Source organism: Aspergillus stella-maris, assembly GCF_047715825.1.
Source record: "Aspergillus stella-maris strain CBS 113639 unplaced genomic scaffold BDV14scaffold_118, whole genome shotgun sequence".
Lineage (NCBI taxonomy): Eukaryota > Fungi > Ascomycota > Eurotiomycetes > Eurotiales > Aspergillaceae > Aspergillus > Aspergillus stella-maris.
This window is the reverse complement of record NW_027396912.1, coordinates 41,908-60,237: the sequence shown is the minus strand read 5'-3', so window position 1 is coordinate 60,237 and position 18,330 is coordinate 41,908. Positions and strand designations below refer to the sequence as shown.

The following is an 18,330-nucleotide window of genomic DNA, read 5'->3' as shown; positions in this document are numbered from 1 at the left end:
TAGTACAATTAGCGTCGGAAGCCGTAATATTGGTCAGGTGATCCGCTAGCGCGGCGTCTCACCCCTAGAACGGTGCCACCGCACCTGTAACCTGCTCCTAGCGAAGATATGTAGGAGGGGACCTGAGCGTCTGGGTCGATCCTCACCTGATTGACTTCCTGTTGTGTTTCTATTGATTAGACCTCGATCTGTTACACTATATATCATGCGTAGTCGCGAGACTTCGACCTAAGTTCTGATGCTCTGTCTTGGGTACAGATATTTACATGTCAATGTATAAGTAGCTGATGGGCAGAACCCGAGATTGAGACGACATGCCATCCTCAATGGAAAAGTATATATGTGTAAATATATATATAATATGCAAAATATTGTATCAACCATTTGAAAAACCCAATCCCATTCCAAACATAATCCATCCAGACAAAGAAGATAATGTATATATACTCCGTATAAGCTAGCTAATTAACGTCATCAAGCTCATCACTAGACATAAAGCCTACAAAGGCTCTATCCAGGAACGTCCGCCACACCTTATTCTTGCGTTTCTTCTTGCGGGCGTTCTTTTCTTTCTTGTTCTTTTTGCTGTTCTTGCCTTTCTTGGCGTTGGTTTTCTCTTCGGAGTCCGAGTCCGAGTCTGAGTCTGACTCTGAATCTCGCGAGGGTTCGTCGTCTTCCGTCTCAGATTCAGCTTCAGCCTCGACTAATATATCGCCCTTCTTTGGATTCTTGTTTGCGATCCGCTTTGCGAGCTGGAAGTAGCTTCGCACAGTAAGGTCTTTCATGTTGTATACGGTGTCGTCGCGGGTGTTGTATTCGACTGCGTAGAGGTTGACGTCCTTAGCGGAGTCTGCGTTCTCATTTTCGGGGGCGGTCTTCTCATCATAGATCTCGGTTAGGTTTGCGTAGTACTGAGCGTAGCTCAGCCACGTGAGAGCTTGATTTGAGTATGCCGGCCCCGGAGGAGCCGACTTTGATGGCTCGTCGGGGACCTTGAAGTTTGGTTTTTTCTTCTTGTTGTTCTTATCTTTGCCTTTCTTCTTCTTCTTTTTGTTGTTCTTCTTTCTTTGGTTGGTCATAGCGTCGTTGTTATCGTTATCATTTTCTTGAGATTCGGTGGTGTCGATGTCGATGTTGGTGTCGTAGTAATGCTCGCTTTCGTCTAACGTTTGATTCTTGACTGTGTCCCAGTCGAAGTATTCGAATAGCTCGGGGCTATATGGTGTCTCGGCCCATAGCTTCAAGCCTTCAAGGCCGGTTGTGTTGTACTCGACGACTCGGAGAGTCGGGAAATAGTTTGGAACAACACTTGGTGAGACAAGCGAGAGACTGTATCGTTCTGCGTATGGCCCGCCAATTTTCTTCAGGAACTTCCGCTCCTTCTTTCCAGTTTTCGAACTCTCGATAGACTCGGCGACATCGTGGACGCCTGAGATCCAGTCATCGGCGAAACTAGAGGATTTGCCGCTTGGCGGGGAAGGCATTTCTGCCCAGTCTTCTCTAAGACTAGAGAGATAATCCGACCGCGACTGTAACGAAATATCGGAATCGGCTGTAGTATCCTCGCTGGCATTAAGCAAATCCACTTCGCGGCTGTCTTGAAGCATAAAGTGATCGACGTTCATGTGGCCGTAGACGCTACCGATAACGACATCACGGAACCGGTTCATGAAGAGGGCGTATTTCTGCCAACAGCTTTCATCCCAGCTTCGTTTGTCTCCCGATCGCGCGGGCGGTACGTGTCCGATAAGTATGGCATTCATCTTGCGTCCGCGGAGGATCTCGAGTTGTATCCTGAGCCACTCCATGTGCTCATATCCCGGCTCCGACTTGGCTGCACAGCCATCGACAGCGGAGTTGGATTCGAAAAAGTACATCGTGTTCAGACTGATAGCGGCAAGCTTATTCGGAATCAAGTCCGCCGCGAACCATCCACCTTCCTCAAAACTGTGTCGCTGATGCTCGGGGATGAACCTATTCCAGACCTCTGTAAACTTCCTCGTCCAGCGATTCGGCGCTTCTTTGAAAATATTATGCGGCATGATATCATTGTTGCCTATCGTAGGGATGATTGGGATAGAAAGGCCGCGAGCGGTGTCCGAGTCTTCGAAGAGGTCGATGAACTTTGCGGCGAGTGCCTCGTTCAATTCTATGATTTCGTCAGGCGATCGGGGTATCTTTTCGTCGTTGTCGTGTCGAGCGGAGTCGCCGGTCCATAGCACGAAATCGATTTTGCCTTTGAGGTTCTTCTCAATCCAGCGGAAGGTTTCATCAATGAGGGCTTGCGGGGAGTCGCAATCTGACCCTTCTGCTCCTAGTTCACCTGCCGATCCGTTTCCCCAGTGGCATATTTGTTCGTCCGACGTGCCTGGTTTGTAATTCGTATCTAAGTGAAAATCTGAAGCGGTCAGCATCAGCCAGAGGTCGCAAAACTAGAAGGATAAGGTACGCACCTGTTATATGTAGGAATCGCCCGGCAAGGCGCCTCGACTCTGTGATGCTGCCATCCTGACTGTCAAGTCCGAGCACTTGTTGTTCGGTGATGGGTACGGCAGCGGCGCAGGCAGCAAGGCCGATCGCGCAGAGCACGTTGAGGCGCGGTGAAAACATTGTTCCGCGTCGAGACGGTCCGTCTCCGCGGCAATAGCAAAATCAAAAGCGATCAAACATGAAGTAATCTTAGTGTCGAGAAGGGAAAGGTCGCGGTGAAACGGAGTGGAAAAATAAGAGAGAGAAGAGCAGCTGGAACGCAGGTACGTCACACCCTAGCGATGGCCCGATCGGGTTTAGTGTCCGCCAGCCTTGTGAATCCACACTCACCAGACACTCCTTCTCTGCAGAACACAACCACACAAGTCTTTGTCTGCTTATATGTTGAAAGACTTGATCAGACGAGGCAATACTGTTTCTGTCGTGATCGTCTCCCCGCTGTCTCAAGGTCGTGTTGCCGGAGACAGACAGCCTGTCCGTTTGCTCGCTGGCGCCACGTGCAGCACAGCGAGGACTGGTTCGCCCAAGTGCGGTCTGCTGATTGTCACTGGTCGTCCATCTGACGAGTACCTTGTGCGCCATCCCAGCTGTTGCGGTTTCTTAGTGGACATTCAGCACCACTTCATGTTTTGGTCAATTTGAGAATCCCCGGCCTACCAGGATCCCGATTGGGCACCCGTCATCTGCTCAAAGATGAGGCTGCTATAGACTCCAACCGGCCAGCGTCAGTCACCACCCGAAGACATGGAGCCATCGAGGTCTTGCACATCCCCTCCTTGAACGGGATATCCCTCGCGCGACGTATCCGCTGCTGGGGCCGCTCAAACGTTGCAAGAATGCAAGGAACTGGTCGGATACCGCGTTACCTTCCGCCGAGATCCGCCGGGCTTGAGGCTTCTAGAAGCCAACCACCGCAGACAGCTAGGGTTTTCCGACCTTCCATAGTCCCTCAGGGCCGTACCTTAGCCCTAACTTCGTCGTCGAGCGTCACCCCGGAAGTAAGCTTTCTCATCGTTCTATCTTGAACCTGGGTAAGCAGAGCAATGACCTGGTTTGAACCCGAGCAATCCGAGACCCTCAATGCTCACTAATCCCACTTGGACATTCAAGACCGATATAGCATCACCGACGGCAGTCTGTATCGAAATCGTACAGGCCGGCTCCATTCGGCCGAGGGTGGATGCGGACTTTCGTCCGGCAGACAAACGCTTGAGAAGTGGACACCCGGTGCTCTAGCTTCACATCGACATTATTAAGCTCACGATCCACAAAGCAGATCATATCGACCATCCGTAGAAACATCTAGAGAGTAACAGAAGTAGAAGTTGTGGTTCAGGCACGGTGCTGCTGAATAACATCATCAGCCCCTCCCGTGCATGTGCGGGGCAGTCTTCCAATAAATACCACCAACCCCTCTCCACGTCCCTACACTTATCTTAGCTCTATCAACAATCGATCGCCATCATGTCTGAATTTCCAAGCATCCAACCCGCTTTCTCCATTAAGGCATGTAGTCTCCCTTTTTTCTACATTCAATCTAACCAGTATAGATTCCCCTTGACGCCCCCCTCGCGGTTGGTAAGCACTCCTGATGCACCCGGGTAAGATCAACAAACTCACCCCGTCAAGGCAGCGCATCTCGCAACACCCCTCTCCAGATCATCGTAAGCACAGCTATTCGTTCTCTTGAACGCTTCAATTCTAAAAATGCAACAGCCCTTCTCCAGCGGCACCTTCAAGTCCGCCGAAGGCTACCCGCTCGAAATCGACGCCCAGATCGTCGGCACCGGCAACGACTACATTCGCGCTGACCCCGATGGCGGACGGCTGCGCCTGGATGCGCATGGTGTGATCAAGTATGCTTTCCCAATTCGAATCACTCAAAAGGTCACCGTGCTAACTGAGCTGAATGCAGGACTCAGGATGACGCTGTATGTTGCTCAAAGCATTGTGAAAGGGAGAGGAACTGACATAGTGGGCTGGTAGCTCATCTACATAAACTACACCGGCGTCGTCACCCTCGGTGATGCCGAGCGTGCTGTGTTGACCGGAACCGCTGAGGACGGGTCCACGCCTTGGGGAAATTCCTGTAAGTCCTCCCTTCAAATCTGCAACCATCGCGACCACACACTGACTCAGACTCTCAGTTACCCACATTACCTTCGAGGTGAGACATTTACATTGAAAGAGGCAGGAGTTTGACACTAACAATGACAGACTGGCCACGAACGCTACAAGGAACTCGAGAACCGCGTCTTCGTTGGCAAGGGCCGCTTCACTACCGAGAAGGGCAAGCCGATTGTGGTTGAGTACCGCGTTGGTCAGGTCGTGCATGCTTAGGTGATGGCTATTGAGCTGTAAGGCTATTGATTGAATAGGCAGTCGTAACGGCTGTAATTGCGATAGTGAATGAATCATTTTTTCTCGCGGGTTACGATCCTGACCTCGGCTGGCGATATCCGGAGTCGGCTCCCAATTCTATGGATCTCGGCTTCAAACTGGCGTTGCAGAGCTGTACTAAACGTAGTATGATCTCAAGAACCTCGTAGCAAGGCACCGGAATAGACACGAGTTGAAACAGCTGAAGCGACTTGGCTTGTTCGAGCGTACCGTCCGTCGCAAAGACAGCGGAGGCCAAACGAAGTGATCCGACTCTCTGTAAAGGTCGTAGTGAAACTAAGCCTTCCCAGGCCAAGTACGCAACTCGAAGTGCAAAAAGCCCTAACGGCCCCTTTCACTCCCGCCCATCTCCCCGCGCCGCGCTCAGCCCTGACCGGAGGACTATAAAAGCGGCCTCGTCCCCCGCTGAATCGACCGTTCTCCATCTTCTTTTCTTATATCTCTTGACTTCTTCTGATCTAAGCTCACCTGACCTGGCTTGGTCCGATTTGGTGGGTTTAGTTCGGCCTGCCTCCTCGGCCTTGGGCTGAGGGGTAGGGTAGGGTAGAGGGGGCTTGGTTATGTTTTGTTATGTTATGCTATGCTATGCACTTATTCATATTGCATATCTTTCGACATCCACTAGACATCTATTGTCTTTTACGATCACTATCTTGGACGTCCCAACATCCCCAGTAACATATCTGAAGGGACGGAACAACTTGACGCCCCACTTGACTTCAACATCAAGATGTCGGTGTCCGTCAGTGTCGATACTTAAATATCCTCCGAGATAGGTCCCTCGAATCCAGGCACGACTCATGCTCCCGGCCTCTTCCTACTATACAATTTCGCCCAGACATCTCGAGACCTCGAAAAATCTGAGGAAATCGTCGTCGCTCGCTGCCATGAGCAGGGGCTGGGGACTCTCCCCGATGCCATGTTTGGGCGGCTAGAGGTTGGTTGTTGATGCCCGCGTTATCTGGGTACCTAGAAGGGGCCGCAACAAGAACTCATCTCCCAGACGATGCTGGAAGTAGATAGCTTTTCGACATCCTCGACAACGCCATAATGCAAAAATTTGCGACTACGAGGATCGTCGTTATTGGAGGGTCGGGAGTCTCAAAACCTTGATATTCTGTCGAATCAAACCTCTTTTACGCAGATTGCGCGCACTGTGATATAACAACAGCATAGGTATGCAGAGCGCTTAACGCAAGTTGCTTGATTACTGGGGCTTGGTAATTGGAGCTCTGAAGGGAATGCGTGAGTTCAATCGGATCATAATGGCCCAGTCGTCGCTGTGTTTGGGGACATGCGTATCTGGAACTGGAGTGCTTTAGGGATCACCGCTTTAAGTTCCCTTGACTCAGTTCCGAAATTTCGTTCGCATAACGGCATTCCGCCGGTTTCGCTAAAAAAGCACAATATCTCTGTCAAGAACAAACTCTGTGAGTCCTGCTCCTGTATCGAGATATCTTGGTGATATTGCGCTTGGCACGCTATGTAAACTTTCTACGAAGCTGTGCTCCTGAAGAGAATGTCAGACAAGAATACGGGATTTCATAGGCAAACCTCTGATGAGTCACAGTTACTGAATGCCTGGGGATATGTCAATTTGCACGAGCTGTAGGAAGGCTTTGGGATAATGCGGTGCCTGTAGACATTTGTCTACTGGCCTGGCTTACTGTCCACCAGCGTGAGTTCAAGACATAACCAGAAGCTCAGGAAACGAAGCTTGGACAAGTAACTACGACTGTAAAACTTAGGGTATTAGTTTCTCTGCTCTACCGCATAGGAAAAGACCAGGCTAGATATGCCTTTGCCTGACCGTTTGCTCAGATGGAGTATAAATGACAGCAACCACTACTGCATGTTTTGCGGCGACCACCTTCGTACTACGGCACCTCTCCAAACGCCTCAAGCGTTACATTAATTTGCTGCTGTGCATCTGTTAAGATGAATTCGCGTCAGGTTGGGGACGGGTGGGAGGGGTCTATCCTGCAAATGACATGCTTAGCATGAAGGCTTAACGGGTTGGACATTGGAGAATTTTTTTCTGGTACTCCTCCCAGTAAGAGAGGAGTGTAGACCGAGAGTACGAGGTGATGCCCTCGGTTCTATTCTGAAGACCTGACAGGTGAAATCAAAGACTCCGATGACCTGCAGCTACAAAATGAACACCCCTTCGAGTCGCGCAGGGCATCAATGACAATGTTACACCACGATCAGTTGCAAACGGCAATTTGCTCTGTGTTTACTTTTCTTTTCACATTCATCTTTCGAATGCCCACTATACTTATGTCCGTCTCAGTTCTATCAAGTGGACACGCCGGACTCATTCCTTGTTTAGCTTTTGGATCAGCTGCTTCCCGAAATGGCCATCTCTGCAAAACCTCCCTGATGAGATCGTTTGTCATATCTCCGACCAGGTTGACGCCTCTAGTGATCTTATCGCTATCGCTGGCAGTTGCAGGCACATCTATGCAGGTGATCTGTGCGACGTATCTCGTCTACGAAAATTCCCCCGAGTCCGCTGCTTTGGGCGGGTTGACAGTAGCCCTACCTTAGTACTCACTCTTTCCCGAGATGAAGGTAGCAACCGAGACAGGGGCAGGGCTGACACAGGGCTCGGCCCGGCATATTGCTTTTTTCTGTTTTAGAAGGTTAACGTTACACAGGAAATGCCACCGCTGCATGGCCTGCCTGTGGCTTTGGCGGCTCGGCCCGGGGCCCGGAATCCGGATGTACGTCCCGTCGGCAGTTAAGTGCGAACAATAGTCACCACCTGCATCAAACAAGGAAGATGCGCCCTGGTCCCGTCCACCGATTCATGCTCTTCGTCCAATGTTCTCCCACACTCTGGCTCGTACGATTTTTCCTGGACGCCCTTGGACACGACGTCCAAACTATCACAGCTGGCGATACAACAGAGCAACGGTCCGCCTCCGCAGCGGGCAAGTAGTTAGCAACCCAAGGAATAGGAGCTTGGCGCCTCATATCGTCGAATGGCTTTTGCTGAAATTGAGGACTATCCTTGTCTATACCGCACCGTTCCACGGCATTAATTCGGTATGCTTAGGGCTGGACAAGTCTTCTCCGTGGCTGCTCAAAGACACGCGGTCTCACCCTTGAAGCAGTACTTAGTTAACTAGCGGCGGGACTTTCGATTTTCTGGACAATACTAGGTACTTCATGCGCAGCGCGCATCTTGATTCAAGGAAGAGCGGACCTCTTGATCTGAGCCTAACTGGATATATCAGCGCCGTCCCTGGAACGAACACAAATGCCCAGAACGTTATTGTACGGACTGCACTGACAGTGCCCCCCAAGCACCTGGAAAAGCCTGACATGCCCGGCCCCGCTAAGAGCGCGTCCCCTACCGTACCTGGTTACAGAAGATCCTACCACAAGCCCATGGCGCGCCCCGACCAAAATATTAACCAATACATGAGTGCAGTGGCCCACTCACAAGGAACCGGCTGCAAGTTTGCTGGGTATTATGCCCTGTTGGCCCGCTGGTCGGAGCCCTAGTTCCGGCCATTGTGGATGTTACTTTGGCAGACGATACCCTCGCGTACTCGGAAATAAAGCCACTGTGGACACCGGGGCACCGCACATAGCAAGCATCACGGTCTAACATTGTCAAAGAAAGAACAGCAGAGTTCGAAGGTGCGATGATTTTATTTTGTTTTGGTTTTTATTTGCTGACGTTTCATTATGGTAGACGCCTCGCAAATACGATCACTTCCTCTCTGAACGTCGCTCTTTACTTTCTCTCGTTCCGTGGGGATTGCAGCCAAACATGTCGAACAACAGTTGGGATCAAGATGGATACTTAGTTTATGCCAGAACTTCCCTCAAGGCGCCAGTCCAGACTGAGGCGTTTAATCTAGGTTGCAAGATGGGCTCAGACTTATATGAAATACCTGAAGCGCCTCGCCAATGCTGGAACCGTACATTTGGCGTGTACGGTACGGGTCTCTCTGTGCGCTCTGCGGGACTCTTGTCCGCTTTTATGAGTAAGGGGATGTCATGACGACCGACAAAAGTCTAGAAGACAGGCTATCTCTGCACTCCCCCTGAAGGACACCATAAGTGGATGTAGCAGCAATTTGTCAAGCACCAACCGCCAGCCCGGTATCTACACGAAGAACGCGAGCAGCGCAATCGCCTTGCCGTGCGGCTTCATAGTACTTTGCTTTATTCAGCCCAAGTATGACGCCTGGATCTGCATTCGGTGGATACGTACTGCAATTTTGCCCTGACTGACGAACTCCCAGTCCTCTACAATATTAGCTTGGATAGTCGGATTCATGCGTCCCTTGGAACTTTGAGCAGCAAATCTTGGAATTTTCCACGACAAAGCATCAACTACTGGACCTCGCGCATTAGTCCGTCCTTGTCATGCGATTATAGGCTACGTCTGTTAGAGAGTGGTGGGATACAGTCATAACGGCATCTATGGCTATGGGAGAGCATCCCCCCCCCCCCCTCCTTCCTCCCGGCCTATCCAGGAGCCCAGAAAAGTATGTTATTTCGAGAAGGACATAACGAAATCTCCAAAAGAGGTACAAGCGGCTCGTAATAGTTCTGGCGGAGCACAACACGGTGTAAAAAGCTTCTATTATTTGAATTGCGTAAATAGCAAGGTCTCCTTTATCTAAAGAGACCGCTACTACCAAGCGCATCTCTGTAATCCCGCCAGGCTATATCCAATACGTCAGGAGACTCGCCAGATTCAGTAGCTGTGGCCTGCGTCCACGCATCCTCATGGCCCAAACAAAAGAAGACGATGTCCTGCGAGGCATGTTCCAGGATTATTGCACTTTTTAGCATGAACACCTGTGTCAGATATTGACGGTGCTCGCATCCACGCACTCTATGTGATAACTATGGTCCTTGTCTCTTTGAATGCTTCCGAGATGAGGCTCATGTTGAGGAAGGAACACCATGCCCCAAAAATTGCGACTTGCGGGAAGGTCTTTCGCTCGACGAGCTGATGCGGGGTCATAAAAAGGAACATTATGATGGCTTCGGGGCTCTTGAGCAACTTGCAAGAAGTGCTGTGTACTGTAAGCACTCTTCTACCCAGCCTTTTTATTGACAACCACAGGAAATGCCAAGCGAGAAGGATTGAGCGCAATCGTGGCAGAATAAGGAGCTGTCAGGACCCTTTGATAAGGCCTGGGATCAACTAGCAAACATCAGGATTCAACTTCGTGCTTTACAGCCCAGAGAATGTCTCCATGCTGCGAGAAGGTTTTTGCTTGACATGCAAGATACCTCTAGTTCCACAGTACTATTAGCGCAAGTAGAGATGTCAGTCATCTTCATTCGCCTGACTCTATTTACTAATGATTTACTAATGCAAGCGGCGGGGCAGTGATAAGTGCATCCTAACTCGAATGGTGGGATCGGAGTCGGGTCGAAGAGTGGAAGGCAGGAATCTTTGGAAATCCGGATACATTGCCTGCATAATCCCAAGGATGGATGCTTCAATATGTTGAGGCTCGACAAGTTCCCCCATTGGGTCTTTGAATTCCCGTTCTATTTGTTGAAGCAAAGGCTGCTACAACTAGAGGTAAGCTTCGCCAGGCGCAGAATCAGGCCGCAGTCAGTCGCACAATCGCACTTCTAAGTCTCACGAAAATCAACCTAAGAGGGGACCGAAAAAGCAATCAGCATTCTTGTATGGCATGCGTGGGAACTTCAGGTTGGAGAACAACTCTAGAGACAAATCCATATGCCTCCTACGCCAATTCTTCGCCGTTCTGTACTTACAGAGGGGAACGGTGACTTCAAACTATGTAGTACAGACAAGGTCTTTTTTCTATATTGGCAGGAAGAACTGGATGCCTGCTTGGGTATATCTTGTCCTTCCTGGCATAGACAACATTTAATCTCAGGGTCGGGATATACAGAGAATCTATGTCAACAATTGCGGTACACCGGTAATGCTAAGGCTGCGATGTCAGACGCAGAACCCTGGTACAAGTTTTTGAACTGCAGCGACAAGGCCGTCAAGCAGTGGACGGGCAAAGACCTTCATTGCGAGCACCTCTTCATCAGAGGGGGTCCTGGCTCGTCGAAGCAAAAGGGTGATTTTGACGATAGAAGCAGTGACTAGACGCGAAGTGTCGTCGAGCGGAGCATATTCCGCAGTACATATTCTGCTGGGTCTGCCATGCGCACACCATCATTTTCAAAGGGATTTGGGGGTGATGTTCGTTATGTCCTAGAAGTAGAGTCATGAATTTCATGTGAAATATCCGTTTGTAGGATCTCCGAATCTAATAGAATTCCCAATATAAATATGTAAATCATTCATATTATCGTACTCCCATTCAAGGCTCGCAAAGGACATGCATGGGCCAAAGCCCCTTTTCTCCGCTCATAAACGTAAGGTACATTTTAGACAACGCGCTTGACCTGTCGATTGATTGCATCGTTAGTATGTAGATTATCAGAAGATATATAAGAAAGGGGAAGCATACCTCAAAGAATCTCTTAAGCCACCAAACCTGGAAAACACCCTCACCAATAAGCACCGCAAGCTGGAAGATACTCCACCACTTGACACGAGCATTCGTGCTCTCGGCTGTGTTTCGGTGTACCCGCTCGCGAACAACAATGTAGGACTGCTCATCCTTAACCTGGGCGAGGGCGTCGAGGAGTCGGCGGACTATATCACGATTCTCGTTAGCTACCGCAATGCCATTTCTTATCTCCGGGTTATGCTCCTACCTTCGGTCTCAAGAGGGTCTTGCGCCATTTCCGACTCGGGGACGTAAACGATTCCGTGAACATTGAAGGAGACTTCCTTAGAGTTCGAGGTCCAGCCCTCGTTGCTGAAGCAGTAGACGTACTTGCCGTCGGTGTGGGCGTCGAAGGAGTAGTCCTCGGAGGAGACGGCTTGCTTGAAGTACTGGCGGTTACCCTGGGGGTCTTCGACCTATATTTCACAGTAGGCAATTAGCATCCTGTATCAATTGAACAGAAAGAGAAAGATGCAGGAAGTGGGCGTTGAATCTTAAGTCACGTCGGCCACCAACTTCCCCTCAAAACATCGCATGCGCAGACATACCCAGAAATCAATCTCCAAGTTCCCACTACCCCCAAACTCCCGATCTCCAACCTGGAAAGAGACAGTCATCTTGTCATCCTTGTGCAGCGCCTCGTGGAAGCATTCTCGTGAGTGGGCGCGGAGCTGGATGTTGTGTGCGGCGACGGAGGAGATCCAGCTCAGGCCGAGGAGGACGGGGGCGATGGAGAAGCGCATGGCGGCGGGCAATTCCTGTCAAGTCAAGTTGCGATCGTAGGGAGAATAGCGAGCCCCGGGCGTCAAGGAGGTTGTGGTGGGATGGATTGAATTGAGTGCTCGACTGGTTGAATGACGGGCAAGGTAAGGTGGTCTCTGGACTTTGGCTGTCGGGCGCTCGGACCACCTCCGCCTTTTATGCCGCTCTGGACAAGCTTCAACAGTGAAGATGTCTAGATTCATTATACAAGTCCACTATCAAATTTTCATTCATAGTTTGAATAAACTTGGCAAGTTATTTTTCATGACACTACTAATTCGTGTCAGAATGGTTCAAAAATGCTTTTGTGAGCAATGAGATGAGCATCGACGCGTGCGTGGACAATCTACTCTATACCTACCTTTACCACCGTAGATCCTACTCGGCACGGAATTACGGTGCCAATGTAACTAGGCGACGAACCTTCACTTGATGTTTGTTATTATGGCGAGCCTCAAGGTCTCGCTATAGATGTCAGCCCAGTCGCTAAACGGCTATGCTTCGCACCTTCCCATCGGCTACTTCGCCAGTCTCGCGTGACAACGGAATCTGACAGCTACTCCTGGGCTAAATATCCACCCCGCCCAAAAAGTCCCTAAATCTTGCTCACGCTATCTCACTCGTCTCCCGGGAGAGCATCATGCCAGTCATTATACGCAATGGCAAGCAGTACCGAATGTCGCTGCTGACGGGAAGCGTCCGCGAGGAAAGACCACCTCCGTATTCGCGAAGTATAAGCGCTGATCGTTACCAGGTATGCTTCACCTATCACCGCCAAGGCCTGTACTAGCTGCTGCTCCTCGAACTGACCGAGATTGAAGGATATGATGAAATCGAGTTCACGATATGGGCAAGCGGGCAACGCAGTCTGTACGGCAATTTAAGCCTCCCGATGGCTGGTGACTAGTCTAACACTCGGTAGACACTCCTCCATGGACCCCAGACGATGATAGGATCCTCCGCGAGTTGAAGACGTCACGGATCTCCTGGGAGCGAATCTCAATGGTCATGGACGACAAACCAATCGCTGAACTTAGGAAGCGCTGGCTTGACATACAGAGTGGCAGAAACACCCTCCGCACGGAATACAGGTTAGATGAGATGGAAGAAGATCATCAGCTGGACGAACGTCAGGAGAGGGAGGAGTACGAGAGGGAGAGATATGGGAGGGAAGAGCGTCGTGTGTCCTTCAGTCCATCTGCCGACGAGGATGAAGAGGAAGATGTGGGTTACCCGAAGCTACCTGATCTGTATCCTGGTTGCGCAGTCATTGACTTCCAAGCTTCAGCAGACCGATGACGACGAATATATCCCTGCTAAACGACAGAAGACCAGGAAGATCTATTACATGGATGACCAATTCACCCTCGACGAGGTACTTCTGCTCCACCAGATCGCAGCGGATTGGAAAAAGAACCGTTGGGAGACGATCAGCAGTCGCTTCAACGATAGAACTGGCCGTAACATCACCGCAGACCAAGCGAAGACAGTCGTTGACGATTGAGGAAGTGATTGTGGACGCTCTGAACACTCTCATGCCTTACATAGAGCCATCGAGTCTCTGTAGGATCTTGGAGATTATCCCTTGAATGTATTCTTAGTCGTGCTTTTGCCACATGCAAGTCGCAAGGAGAGGTCAATCATGCATCGTTATGTCGTAGCTTCAGGAATTGTAACCAAAAATAAGGAAATATTGCGCCCAGATTGTTGTTTACATGGTGATCGAGATCCAAGAATAGCGCAGGGTGATAGGGATCGCTGCAGTGGAGCAAGCAGAGACCCTTGACTGGCGGTGCCTGAGTAAGCCCGGCTCCATGGGGCTTAGTTCGTTTCAGGAGTTCACAGGGACCGGAGAGGGTTCAACGGGCTCTCATCCTCCCTTCTCCAGCTTTGATCAACCGTCTGGACTCTGTTTCTTTCTTTTATTTGAACCCAGTCACTCCTTCATCTGCTAATATCATACCACACTCCTTTTCGAGCCCGTTCGACTGCTTAATTTTGAACCGAACCGCCCGCGGAGCGCTCAGTCTTCGTCCGCAGTAAACAAGAAACAGGAGACATTTAATTCCTCTTTCTTTTCCTTCCTTGCTTTCACACCTCTTCGAACGAACTCCCCGGATTCGACGTAATACTTCAAAATGCGTGTTGCTGGACTCGTTACTCTTCTGGCGGCCGCCGCCCCGGCTCTTGCTGCCAACAAGGGAACTTTTGGACTTGCTCTCGGAAATGAGAACCCCGACGCGACCTGCAAGACCATTGAGGACTACAAGAAGGACTTCGACGCTGTCAAGCACCTGACCACCATCGTTCGCACATACTCCGCCAGCAACTGCGACACGGCGAAGAACATTGTCCCCGCCGCTAAGGCCAAGGGCTTCAAGGTCGCGCTTGGTGTCTGGTATAGTCTCCCCGATATTTCTGCCCCCCATTGGTGCCCTGCGCCCTGTCCCTTTGATGCGTGCTAACGGCAGACCTCTCCAACTCTCAGGCCCGACTACGACGAGTCCTTCAACCAGGACTTCGATGCTCTTAAGAAGGCCGTTCCCGGAAACGAAGACGTCATCCACGCTATTACTGTCGGTTCCGAGTGCCTTTACCGCGGGGACATTGACGCTGCCAAGCTCCTGAAGCGTATCAACCAGGTCAAGGATGAATTCCCCAGCGTCCGCGTCGGCACTGTCGACAGCTGGAACAAGTTCGCCGACGGTACTGCCGACCCCATCATTCAGGGAGGCGTGACCTACTTGTAAGCATCTACTAATACTTACCAATGTCACTTCATCTCTGACCGCTACTAGCTTGGCGAACGGCTTCGCCTACTGGCAAGGCCAAGAGATCAAGAACGCTACTGCCACCTACTTCGACGACATGGCGCAAGCCAAGGCCCGCATTGAACAGGTTGCTGGTGACAATGCCAAGAACATCCGCTTCGGCAACGGCGAGACTGGCTGGCCCACTGGTGGGTTCTCTCATTATTATCTGAAAGACACTCCATACTAACAATGTTTAGACGGTGGATCCGACTACGGCGCTGCCAAGGCCAGTACCAAGTCTGCTGAGACTTACTACAAGGACGCTGTCTGCTCTATGATCAACTGGGGTCTTGACGTCTTCTACTTCGAGGCCTTTGACGAGACCTGGAAGCCCGACAGCGTTGGTGACAACGGCGAGGCCAAGGACGAGAAGCACTGGGGTCTGTTCACTGACAAGCGTGAGGCCAAGTTCGACCTTGCGTGCCCCAATTAGAGGTCCTGATGTTGAGAGGTGAGGTAGACGTTGAGTATCTGTTTTGCAGAATTTTATTCGATGTACCAAATTATACCGCAGTAAAATGGTCAATTGCTTGAACAAACCTTGTCATGTTTATAGATTATGTTCTGCCTGAGGCTCCAGTATTGTACTTAGCGGGTCACATGACCTAGTACCCCATTACATCATCAATGCACGCACAAGTGACATTAGTCGACGTATAGGAACGGCTGGGCGGGAACCGTGGTTCATAGCGCACTTTTACCCCTGAATGAAGACACGAACCACCCACGGCGCGTCATTGGGGTTAGAAGGTTGTTTATGGATTCAACTAACTCAGGGGTTCCATAACGGTGCCAGCTTTCAGTCCTCCATGGCCATGGACACGGTTATTGAAGTGATGCTCGTGCTTCAGTTGCCTTACACTTCAGTTGAAACGTGAAAAGATCTGCCTTGCATAAGTTGAGTAACCGCTAACGAGATAACTTAGTTAATCCTGAGGCAGCAACAAGTAAATCGCGTCTGACCTCGCATTTACGTAGACGGCGGTGAGCTGTTAGCACTCGAGAGAAGACGTCAATTAGCCGTCTTTTCTAGCCAGCCTAGCCAGGCCTTAACAGCAGTGGTATCCAATAGTCAGAGACGGTCATCTCCAGTGCACTCGTGCTAGACCCTTAAGGCCATTCAGCAAGTAACATACCGTAAATTACTGGCCGTGGGCTTTGATTTGAAGAGCGTCCCAGCGTAAAGTGCTGTAACTTGTGACATGGCCAGCCCCGATAGGCAAAACCGGCAAAATAAAGAAAGTCATCTCCATCTTCCCCTAGTGCCAATTCTTCCTCTTCTCTCATCGTCAACCTCGATCCGGCTGCCCTTCGCGTATGCGCCATGTTCAAGTCCTTCGCATGCCCTAGGTTTCTGTGATCTGTTGTTCATCGCTTCTGTCTCTCTCTGTTGCCGTCCGTCCCCCTCCCCCTGAACAACTCCCCTCGCTCATTACTCCGGGATTGTTCCGCCAAATCATCCGCGATTTACCACTCGCCACGACACGTCCCCCACGAGACCTCGAGCCTTCTTGCGTTTTCGTGTCTGTGACTGTGTGTCAAGGTCTCGCGGTAGACGATCAACGACGAAGTAGAAGGTTTTGGTGGCTTGAGTTCCATGCTTCACCATTCTGGACAATAAGGAGAGCAGCAAGCAAGTGCTTGCTGCAAGAGTCGAAACGGAAGGTACGCCAATGTGTTACGTTGGATCACCAATATCTCCATTACAATACTATGCTCAACATAGTCCAACGCCATGGATTCCAAGCTAATTCGTTCCTTTTTCTCCATTCCAGATCTAGATCATTCCGTGTCCTCCGCCAATTCGGCGCTTTCCCCCCCACCGCCGCATTCCACGATCCCATCTGGCATCCGTGACAGCTCGCACCTGTCGGCTCCACTGCAGTCGCCTTTCCCATCTCCAGGTGTGTCGAGCCGATCGACTGCTGGATCACCTGGCCGGCCAAGCTCTTCCGGGAACCGCAGCGTCGCCATCAACCCATCGTCGACACTGTCCGTCTTTCCGAAGCGTCGTGTTGGTCCAGAATCGACAACAACGTCTCCCGAAGATAAGCGAGCGGAAAGTAGTGTCTACTATACCACAGCTTGGGGTTCGCCGTATGCTGCGCCGAGCCCGCGGACGTGGTCAATAAGTCAAGACGCCGGTGTTGAACGCGACTCGAACGATAGTTCGCCGGTTTCAATTCAATTTGGGCTTGAGCCGATCAGGCCGACTATAAATCTATCTGAGGATCCCGTTCAGGAACCTGGTGACGAGAACCTCGATCAACAAGACCAGACAAGCAGAAGAGGAAAGTCGATACAGGATTTCACACAGGATTGGATCAACCAGTATCTCTCTGGCCAACCGAGAAGCGAACGCACCAACTGGTTAAGCGACGATTCTGGTAGCGAAGCACCCTCGTTCATTACAGCCGCGAATCACTTCGCAGACGACGCGTCGGACGACTGGCTCGGACTAGAGCAGGATTCGCGCGATCAGGACCTACTAAAGACTCCGACTCTAGCGGACTTCGTCAGCCGGAGATCAGCCGCCAATCGACGAGAAGGAGGGCCAATTCGAAGAGTTAAGGAATCGCTGCACAAGAGAGCCGATACTCTGCGACAGGAGGACTTTTGGGGTTTCGCCTACGACAAAGAGCCTCGATCAGTCGCCATGGCCGACGTTAAAGAGACACAACCTCCCGCCGAGGTAGAACAGAAGCCCTTGTCGCCAGATGAGAAGCCGCTACCCCCACCACCGGGAAGCGAAAAGGAACTGCCTCCGACGATAGACAGTCCTGCGAATGCAGCGGAAGCTGCCAACATCGAGAAGCCGGCTGAGAACCCATTGCCGAAGAGACCAAGGAAGAAAATCCCATGGCGCGGAAAGGGATGCTTCATCGGGCTTCCTCCTTACGACATCCGAGGCACAAAAGAGTCTGGGTATCGCCTTCTTACCCCTGAAGATGTCAGGCGCGGCTTGGAACAATGGGAAGAGCTAGGGTACGATGTTCGGGGCTTCAACGTTGGTGCCCCGGAGGACCCGTACAATCTCGAGCTTGGGGGTGCCAGTCGCCCACTTTACCCTGATACAGCCGACTTGCAAGATGAGAACAAACCTGGAAACGTTACGGTCAGCTTCCCCAACAAGGCTCTTTGGGACGAGTACGTCAACCATCTGCAAGAGGAGAAATTACGAGCCTTGGGTGTCTTCGGAGGTGAGGACGAGGTTCAGCCATCACCATCACCCGCTTCAGCGTTGAACCCTGCCATGACACCATTCCCTGGTCTTGTTGCGTCTCCGCCGCTCCCAACAGGATCAGCCACTAGCAACCACCTGTCAATGCACCACCCGTTCTCCCCGC

The 18,330-nt window shown here is 51.0% G+C and overlaps 7 protein-coding genes across 7 annotated transcripts; 5 read left to right on the top strand and 2 right to left on the bottom strand.

The window, feature by feature from the left end:
• Window positions 1–11: 11 nt before the first annotated feature.
• BDV14DRAFT_185597 (endopolyphosphatase) lies at window positions 12–2,833 on the bottom strand. The gene is made up of 2 exons (XM_073770691.1): window positions 2,454–2,833; window positions 12–2,398 (listed from the first exon to the last, which is right to left on the bottom strand). Exons 1-2 carry the CDS (start codon window positions 2,608–2,610, stop codon window positions 462–464), a joined length of 2,094 nt encoding a protein of 697 aa, XP_073621977.1. The 5' UTR covers window positions 2,611–2,833; the 3' UTR covers window positions 12–461.
• A 396-nt stretch (window positions 2,834–3,229) lies between these two features.
• Window positions 3,230–3,563, top strand: BDV14DRAFT_20139 (uncharacterized protein). The gene has a single exon (XM_073773748.1). It carries the CDS (start codon window positions 3,327–3,329, stop codon window positions 3,513–3,515), a length of 189 nt encoding a protein of 62 aa, XP_073621976.1. The 5' UTR covers window positions 3,230–3,326; the 3' UTR covers window positions 3,516–3,563.
• Window positions 3,564–3,880: 317 nt separating this feature from the next.
• Window positions 3,881–4,964, top strand: BDV14DRAFT_185593 (DUF3237 domain-containing protein). Its single transcript, XM_073770690.1, has 8 exons — window positions 3,881–3,996; window positions 4,041–4,068; window positions 4,120–4,154; window positions 4,207–4,346; window positions 4,406–4,421; window positions 4,477–4,579; window positions 4,638–4,657; window positions 4,708–4,964. The coding sequence occupies exons 1-8, from the start codon at window positions 3,955–3,957 to the stop codon at window positions 4,828–4,830; spliced, it is 507 nt and encodes a 168-aa protein (XP_073621975.1). The 5' UTR covers window positions 3,881–3,954; the 3' UTR covers window positions 4,831–4,964.
• A 354-nt stretch (window positions 4,965–5,318) lies between these two features.
• BDV14DRAFT_185587 (uncharacterized protein) lies at window positions 5,319–6,416 on the top strand. Its single transcript, XM_073770689.1, has one exon. It carries the CDS (start codon window positions 5,451–5,453, stop codon window positions 5,664–5,666), a length of 216 nt encoding a protein of 71 aa, XP_073621974.1. The 5' UTR covers window positions 5,319–5,450; the 3' UTR covers window positions 5,667–6,416.
• Window positions 6,417–10,854: 4,438 nt separating this feature from the next.
• BDV14DRAFT_207167 (emp24/gp25L/p24 family protein) lies at window positions 10,855–12,151 on the bottom strand (the record flags this gene model as incomplete). Its single annotated transcript, XM_073775088.1, has 4 exons — window positions 10,855–11,301; window positions 11,367–11,554; window positions 11,617–11,824; window positions 11,957–12,151. 4 exons carry the CDS (start codon window positions 12,149–12,151, stop codon window positions 11,284–11,286), a joined length of 609 nt encoding a protein of 202 aa, XP_073621973.1. The 3' UTR covers window positions 10,855–11,283.
• Window positions 12,152–12,810: 659 nt separating this feature from the next.
• BDV14DRAFT_194140 (SANT/Myb-like DNA-binding domain-containing protein) lies at window positions 12,811–13,674 on the top strand (the record flags this gene model as incomplete). The annotated part of the gene is made up of 3 exons (XM_073771884.1): window positions 12,811–12,901; window positions 13,093–13,394; window positions 13,498–13,674. 3 exons carry the CDS (start codon window positions 12,811–12,813, stop codon window positions 13,672–13,674), a joined length of 570 nt encoding a protein of 189 aa, XP_073621972.1.
• A 359-nt stretch (window positions 13,675–14,033) lies between these two features.
• On the top strand, window positions 14,034–16,061 carry bgt1 (1,3-beta-glucanosyltransferase Bgt1). Its single transcript, XM_073770688.1, has 5 exons — window positions 14,034–14,568; window positions 14,659–14,916; window positions 14,969–15,129; window positions 15,181–15,857; window positions 15,910–16,061. Exons 1-4 carry the CDS (start codon window positions 14,309–14,311, stop codon window positions 15,414–15,416), a joined length of 915 nt encoding a protein of 304 aa, XP_073621971.1. The 5' UTR covers window positions 14,034–14,308; the 3' UTR covers window positions 15,417–15,857; window positions 15,910–16,061.
• The last annotated feature ends 2,269 nt before the right edge of the window (window positions 16,062–18,330 follow it).